Below are 8994 nucleotides of genomic sequence, written 5' to 3'. Positions count from 1 at the left end.
TACCGAACAGCTGGTAGAAATGATCAGCAGACATTTTGAGGAAACGTTGGAAGATCACGTGATTTTGAGAAACTATCAAGATATTGATAGTTTGTGCCAATTCCTTCAATTAAAAGAAGCGAAAAGAAAAGAAATGAGAAATAGAAGACAACATGACCAATATAATGGACCGGAAAGAAGGTATTCATCAAATTATGACCAGAGAAACCGACATCCCAGATCAACAAACGAATATAGGCCGAGAAATTACAATAATTACAATAGACAACAAAATTACGATAACCGGAATGATACACAAAATAGAACAAATAAAAATCACAACAGGAATAGAGATGCACAAAATCCTCCGAATAGGAATACGAACGAACAAAGGGACGATAGAAATAATCAGAGATTCCAACGACAAAACAGAAGAGAGATGAATCATGTGGCAATAGAAAAGGAGGAAGAAGAAGTATTCAATGAATCCAGACAGGATTTTCAATAAGGCATCCACTAAACAAAAGTAAAAAACTCTCCGGTATATTTTGTCACCCGAGAGAGTTTATAAAGTTGGCGGGAAACGAAAAACAAAATTCTAATTCCAGTCTAATTTTTTTAGATGCAGTTATAAAACATAAAGCGATTAAAATTCTGATTGATTCTGGATCGGAAATTTCGTTAATCAATAAAAAACTAGTAAAAGAATTAAATATGGACAGATTTGTGTATAAGATTCCGAGGGTTGCTTTAGTGGGTGCAAATAATAAAAAATTGACGACAGTAAACGAAGGTTTAGGAGTACGGATCAGAGTGGGAGACCAATTCTATATTATGCAATGTGTGGTGATCGAAGATCTAAATCATGATATGATAGCGGGAATTGATGAATTGAGTGAAAAACAAATCACCATCAATTTTTCGGAAAATCAACTGGAAATCAGAGCAGAACCAGACAACATAGAAGAAGAAAAGGAAACAGATAGGAGCAAATTTTCTGAAAGGATAAATGGACAAGAAAAACATAAAGAAATCAATATGACGGTAGAGGATAAATCGAAAGCTCAAGAAAAAAATCAATCCGAAGAGGAAAAGAGAATAAAAAAAAAGAAGAAGAGTTCGAAAAGAAAGCAGGAAAAAAAGGAAGTTATAAGCAGAAAAATGGAAGGAGCCGAAACATGGTGCTCGGAATACCAGATAGAAATTAAAGATAAAAAAAAATAGAAGAAGAAATAACGGAAGAGGACAGAGAAGAAATGGCAATTATGGACGAGAATCCAGAATTTTGTGAAGAAGTAATACGGACAGTGAACACATGTGAACAAACTGAGGATGAAAGAAAAATAAGATGTGGAGAAAACATGGAGAAGGAAATAGAGAAGATTTTAGAAAATTATGGAGATCTTATTAATGAAGAAAGCCGAGTGGCTAAAAATTATGAACATTCTTTTAAAGTTAAAAACTTAGAAAATTTTAAATCGAAAACATATCCAATCCCGTATAAATACAGGCAAAGCGTCGGACAGGAAATTGAAAATATGATCAAAGACAAGGTGATCGAAAGATGTGACTCTCCATATATCAACCCGATAGTATGCGTAAAAAAATCAAATGGTGATTTGCGATTATGTTTAGATGCAAGAAACATTAATTCGCACACAATCGCGCAATACGAAGCGCCTTTGAACATAGAAGCCATTTTTGGACGAATCACAGGATCACACATTTTCTCCAAAATCGATTTGAAACACAGTTTTTGGTTAATACCTTTGGCAGAAAAGTGTCGAAATTATACCGCTTTTTCTATCGACGGAGTGGTGTACCGATTTAGGGTAGTACCATTTGGACTACAAAGTGCATGCGCTGCTTTGGTTCGCGCATTACACACAATTTTAAATAGGCATGGAGAATTTGTTGTACATTACATAGATGATTTATTAATTTTCTCACCGGATATAACAAGCCATCTACGACATATTCATACTGTTCTCGAAGAACTTGATCAAGCCGGATTAAAATTAAATATTCAAAAGTGTCAGTTTTTCCAAAAAGAGGTATTGTATTTAGGATTCAAATTAGACACAAAAGGGATTAGTCTTGCAGAAGATAGAATTGAAGTCATAAACAACTACCCTAGGCCAACCAATTTAAAAACTTTGCGGGGATTTTTAGGAATGGTAAACTATTTCAAAAAGCTGATACCAGACCTCAGTACAAAAGAAATACCGCTAATAGCATTACTTAAGAAAAATGTCAGATGGAAATGGGGAACGGAACAAGAAATTGCTTTCAAAAATTTAAAAGGAGCGTTTTCCACAGCTGTAAGAGTGCACCACCCAAGATATGAGCAACCTTTCATTCTCAGGACCGATGCTTCCATAAAAAAATTTGCAGGGGTGTTATCACAGATACAAGACGGTATAGAGGTGCCAATATGTTTTGTTTCCCGTGTAACCAAAACGTATGAGAGAAAATACAGCGTTACTGAATTAGAGTTTGCCAGTGTGTTATTTTGTGTAAACAAATTACGTTTTTACCTACTTGGGGCAAGATTCACCATTGAAACGGACCACGCAGCGTTGATACACATAATGAAAAATAGGTTGGTAAATAATAGAATTCATAGGGGCATTCTTTTACTCCAAGAATATGATTTTGAATTTAAATATATCAAAGGAACGGACAATATTTTGGCTGATGCGTTGACGAGAGATGAACAATTCCGCAAAGAGGATCACAAAACTCTCCACGTAGGCATGAACATAATGAGAGAAGAAGCAGGCTTATTTTCGTTGGCCAAAATCAGGGAAAATCAGGAAGAATTGAATGAAACAGAAAAGCAAAGGGCTGAACAAGAAAATAACCTATATTTTAAGAGGGTCGATGGTAAAGAACTCTATGTAATCACGGAGCAAATGGCAAAAGAAGTTTTTTTAAAGTTACACTGTGACAACGGACATATTGGAAGTAGAAAGGTGTGGCTTATGTTCAGGGAGAACTACATTTGTCGACAGGACTATACAATAGCCAAAGAGGTGACTCGAAATTGTGTGACATGCCAAAAGTGTAAAAGTAGGAACTTTAAAAATGAAAACGTCACAAAAAACGTCGTAGCTCGGAAGAAACTGGATATTGTTGCTATTGATATGTTGAGCGATTTGATACCAACAACTCAAAGGAATAAACACATATTAGTTATGGTGGATCTTTTCTCAAAATATGTTAAATTGTACGCATACAGAACCACAAAAGGAATTGAAATACTTAGGAAGATAGACAATTTTATAGAAACGGTGGGAAGACCAGACAATATTTTATTGGACAATGCGACATATTTTAGGAACGAACGTTTTAAAAGGGAATTAAGAGAGAGGGGCATCGATACAAAATTTATAAGCATCCGTCATCCACAGAGCAACCCATCGGAGCGTTTTATACAAGAAGTCACAAAATTTCTACGAATTGCCGCGGAAGAACATCATCGACATTGGGACAGAAAAGTGTTTGAGATCGAGACCTATTTGAATTGTGCTCCAAATACGGTTACCAAAGAGACGCCTTTATATATAATGAAAGGAACAATGCCTACAAGACCGTGGGAAGACACCGCCCCCAGACAATACGAAGAAGTGATCGAGTTGGTTCAAAGAAGATTGAGACGAAGTGGAGAGAAATATCTCCAAAGACAAGAGAGAACCCGAAGAAGAAGGCCGATCAAATTCCAGAAAGAAGATAAAGTCTTAGTGAAGGCACTGAGGGTGTCGAATTTACAAAATGGTATTTGTGCTAAATTGATGCCGATATTTGAAGGTCCATATAGGGTCAATACGGAAAATGGGGTAAATAGTTATGAATTAGCGCACATAGAGACAGGAAATATACGGGGTATTTTTAACATTCACGACATCTATCAATATCATGAATAGATTTTAATAACATAGTGAAATAATTTGATCCTAGAAAACTTTTGTCATTTTTAAAATTTAACAAAGAGTTTTCGGCAGATCAAATGGCGGGGATTTGTTATGATATGTAAAATCGAGAAAAATATTGGTTTGTTTAAAAATATTTCAAAATTCAATAACATTAAAATAATTCAGATAAGTAGGATAATATCCAAAAACATTTCGAAGAAGGAGAGTTATTAATTTCTTGAATTACCTGTACTAAACAAAAAGTAAGCTTTGCATAAATTATTTCTTTGTTATACTTGAGTGACCCGCATAATTTTAAGTGAAAACAAAAAGACAATTGAACGGGGTTTTCCAAAATACATTAATGCAGTGATTAGAGACAAATAGAAGAGATTTTAGAAAGAGGTTTTTGTTAGTTTTTAAGAATTATAGAAAATATTATTTGTAAATAAGTTTTAGGAAATTTTATAATTATAGGTAAAAATTTGTTTGTTATCGAAATGAAAAAATGGGGGAATTGTGACGAGTTTTGATTGGCGGAGATTGAAAAAGGTGGGATAAGTATGAGAGTTTGGCTAGATTTAGGAGAGAAAAAAGAAGATCAGTTGGTTTTCCAAATCTGTAAGAGGAACAGTGATTGTTCTCTGGCAGTTCCTGAGAAGTAGCAAGCAGTAGTGTTGAATGTTAGTGAGTTTTTATGGAGTTAGTGTATCTGACAGAAGCTGGAGCAGCAAAATATTGTAAGTCATATTTTCCTACTTATATTCCAAGAGTCACTGTTCAGGCGAACGAGAGATTCAGTTTATCGTAAAGAGAAGATATTCCAAGAGTCATTTTTCACTCGGGCCAACGAGAGATTCAGTTTATCGAGAGGAGAAAGGCTATCATAATTTGAATGATTGTTGCTTTTGAAGGAGATCATTAAGGACGATATACTTGCAACAATCTGTTGTAAGATTGCTGATTACATAGGGAGCGGTTGAGAGGAGATAATATAGTCTACAAGGAACAAGGATTTGGACCACTCATCATCAGAGAGAGATATTTTGTTTTCTGCAGTTTTTTCTTTTATTGATAACACAATTTTTACACTTAATTTAGAAAGGATATAAATATTTTGATTAGGAGAGTTAGAATAGTTCGGAATTTTGAGATTTTAATTAATATTGTTTGTACCATTAATTTTGATTGTTCACGTACGGAGAACACAATTTTGAGAATCCTTATATGAGATTTGTTTATTGAAACTTTTGAGTGTGAATTATTTCATTATTTTTATCTTAATATATAGTGTTAGATCATATCTGTTTTTTTTTTTTTTTTTTTTTTTTTTTATTATTCCGGTATTCTCTGGACCTTACCTTTCACATGTAATAGCATAGATATTGAAGCACGAATTTAACCCTGAGATAAAAGAATTAAAAATTGTGATAGAGTCATAATCATATCATTTAAATAATTTTAATTAATCAAAAAAATTAATTAGCTAATTATTGCTTGGCGCACCAAGACTTTAAATATCACAATAATATATATATATATATATATATATATATATATATATATATATATATATATATATATATATATATATATATATATATATATATATATATATATATATATATATATATATATAAGTACCATAATGGTAAAACGTGCGAAAGTGAAAACACGTCGACTAGGAAAAGGATTACTCAACAGTCTCATTAACCAACTTCCATTCGAAGCACATATACCTGGATATCAATTTTGTGGTCCTGGAACTCACTTGCATCAAAGATTAGAGAGAGGGGACGAAGGAATTAACGCATTAGACGCTGCGTGTAAAACACACGACATTGCGTATTCACAACATAAAAATTTAAGTGAAAGACACAAAGCAGATAAAATTTTGGAAAATAAAGCGTGGGAACGGGTAAAATCAAAGGACGCTAAGCTAGGTGAAAAGATTGCAGCTTGGTTTGTAACGACAGCAATGAAAGGTAAACGTAAATTGGGTATGGGATTTTCTAAAAAACCAAAAAAAGGAGGTGCATTGAAAAAAAAAAAAAGAAAACGCATTATTCGAGCTCCCAAGAAAGGTGGTTTTTTACCTTTGTTGTTACCATTGCTCGGAGCGTTAGGAGCTGTTGGGGGAGGTGCAGCTGGAATTGCCAAAGCGGTTAATGATGCCAAAGCTGACCGTGAAAAACTTGCTGAACAACAAAGGCATAATTTGGTAATGGAACAAACGGCAAAAAAAGGAGCGGGGTTTTATTTAAGACCATACAAAGGTTACGGAATAAAACGTCGCGGCAAAGGTTTCCGTTTAAAGCCGTATTCAAGAAACTCCCGGTAAAGCTACCTAAACGAGCAATGACTGATGTAGATCTTGTTAAATATGCTGGTTTGTTACATATTCCTCATTTTCGTGGAGTTTTTATGCGTGATTCTGTACCTCATGTAATACGAAAACACGAATCAGGTATAGTAAACCACGATACGAAAGACGGAAATGGTACACATTGGACTGCATATGCTAAACAAGATACAATTATTACTTATTTTGATAGTTATGGAAATTTACCTCCTCCTACTGAATTAGTACGATATTTTAAAAGTAATGGAAACGTTACTATAGTATATATCTATGATGTCATTCAAAATTTTAATTCTTTTAATTGTATTCAAAACTGTTTAAGATTTTTATTTAATTACTATAATTAATCATTGAGCATCATTTATACTTGAACCAGCATGTCAGTCACATTCACCCTTACTGGAGAATCATCAATTCTCAGTGATGATTACAATCCTCCGATTTATCTTGATGAGAATTTCAATTATGAAATTGGTGTTGCAAATTTTGACACTTTTAACAGTATTCCAAATGTCGATATTCATAATAATGTTTTTGTGTGGGGTAAAAACAGCGAATTTACCTTTAAAATCCCTGTAGGTGCCTACGAAGTTGATGATATTATTAAAATTATTAAAAATGAAATGATTCAAACCGCTAGCATAATTAGTATGAAACCCGATATAAATACAAATAGAATTAGCATTAAAAGTAGTGACTGGATTAATTTTGATGTTGATAATTCTATAGGAAGTTTACTAGGTTTCGAAAGAGTTAAACTAATACCAAATAAACTTCATATATCCACGAATGTGGTAAATATTTTAAAAGTAAATACTATCTGTATTGATTGTAATATTGCTGTTGTATCTTTCTTAAATGGAAAGGCTGTGCATATTATTCATAATTTTTTTCCTCAAGTTCCTAATGGGTATAAAATAGTCGAGCAACCGTTAACCATCTTGTATTATCCTGTAAGCAACAAGACGATAAGCAACATAACTGTTCGTGTTTTAGATCAACAAGGAAATTTAGTTAATTTTAATAAAGAGACAATTACTGTTCGGCTACATCTTAAAAAAATAAAGTAAAATGGTTTTGCGGTTTCATTAAAGTAACTATCCCAAACATTCCTATAAAAGACGTCATCTCATTAAAACAATTAGTAGAAGGATAACATCTAAGCTGTCAACATCTAAAAATCGTAAATTTTTGAAATCACTTGGTTATTAAGTTTTAATATAATGGAAATGTTACATGTGTTGGGTCAACCTTTTAGCGATACAACTAGATTATCAGTATCACACTTATCAACCATATACATCAAATTTAAACTATAATGATGAAATTAGAATTCCTATTCAAGATTTAGACGCCTATACTTTACCATGTAACAGTTATATTTACATTGAAGGTCAAATGTTAACCGATAAAAATCAAGTTCCAACAAAATTTCAATTTATTAATAACGGTATATCATATTTATTTAGAGAATTAAGGTATGAGTTAAACGGTGTTATAATTGATTCTGTACGAAATATTGGTTTAATTTCGACTTTGAAAAATTATTTGTCTCTTAATGAAAATCAAAGTAAACTCTTACAAAATGCTGGATGGTTTCCAAAAGGTGATAAACTGGTAATTGATAACCATGGGAATTTTAACGTATGCATACCGTTAAAAATTTGGTCCGGATTTTTCGAAGATTTTCAAAAAATTATAATAAACATAAGACAAGAATTAGTCTTAATACGAGATAAAGATGATATTGATGCTATTATTGCTACATATGAAACAGTAAAACCAAAAATTGCAATTAATAAACTATATTGGAATGTACCTCATATTTTACCCAATATTAACGAACAATTGCGATTAAACAAAATAGTTCGTAGTAACATAGAACTACCTATTAAATTTAGAAGTTGGGAATTGGTTGAGTATCCCACTTTAAATAATTCAACACGTCATACTTGGCCAGTAAAAACAACTACAAAGCTAGAAAGTCCTCGACACATTGTAGTAGCTTTCCATGATGGTCGAAAAGAAAAAATGCTGAAAGATATGAGTAAATTTGATCACTGCAATCTAACAAATATCCGTATGTTTCTTAATTCGGAGCGATATCGTTATCAAGATCTCAACTTAGATTTTGACACCAACCGTTTTGCAACGTTGTATGAGATGTTTGCCAATTTCCAAGAATCTTATTATCATATTCAAACTAATCAACCAATATTCAGTCCAGAAGAATTTAAAAAGTATGCTCCTATAGTGCATACTGATTGTTCAAAACAAAAAGAAATAATTCAAAGTGGCTCTGTTGTTTTGAGAATAGAATTTGAAACTAGTAAATCTGTAGGAACCAATGTTTCCGCTTATTGCTTAATATTGCATGAAAAAGAATTCTGTTACAATCCTTTAACTAAAATTGTGAGACAGCAATAAAAGGTCTGTATCATAGTCAAAATGTTAGTTGTTAAAATGAATCTGGTAATATACGTTCAAGGGTTTAAAATAGAAAATAATAAATTTGTAGTGAAAGAACTTGCTGCTTTTAATGGAACACAAATTTGTCATTATGTATTCAAGTCTCCGTTTCCTATTAGAATGTTGTCCTCCGATTTACACAGACAGGCAACTTGGTTAACAAGAAATTATCACTGCATTGATTGGAATTTTGGTTATACACCCCTTTATCATTTTGCAAATATTTTAAAGGATATTACACAAAACGCTGATGCAGTTTACGTCAAAGGG

The 8994-nt window shown here is 32.6% G+C and overlaps 1 protein-coding gene across 1 annotated transcript; it reads left to right on the top strand.

Moving 5' to 3' along the window:
- Positions 1 to 7491: 7491 nt before the first annotated feature.
- LOC140431439 (uncharacterized) lies at positions 7492 to 8682 on the top strand. The gene has a single exon (XM_072519368.1). It carries the CDS (start codon positions 7492 to 7494, stop codon positions 8680 to 8682), a length of 1191 nt encoding a protein of 396 aa, XP_072375469.1.
- The last annotated feature ends 312 nt before the right edge of the window (positions 8683 to 8994 follow it).

The sequence above is a fragment of the Diabrotica undecimpunctata genome, unplaced genomic scaffold, assembly GCF_040954645.1.
Source record: "Diabrotica undecimpunctata isolate CICGRU unplaced genomic scaffold, icDiaUnde3 ctg00000848.1, whole genome shotgun sequence".
NCBI classification, from domain to species: Eukaryota; Metazoa; Arthropoda; class Insecta; order Coleoptera; family Chrysomelidae; genus Diabrotica; species Diabrotica undecimpunctata.
The sequence above is the reverse complement of the archived record's forward strand: the minus strand, read 5'-3'. Positions and strand labels throughout refer to the sequence as shown.

Excerpts from the sequence above, each read along its gene's own strand:
- LOC140431439 (XM_072519368.1), top strand. The coding sequence starts at position 7,492 with ATGTGTTGGGTCAACCTTTTAGCGATACAACTAGATTATCAGTATCAC.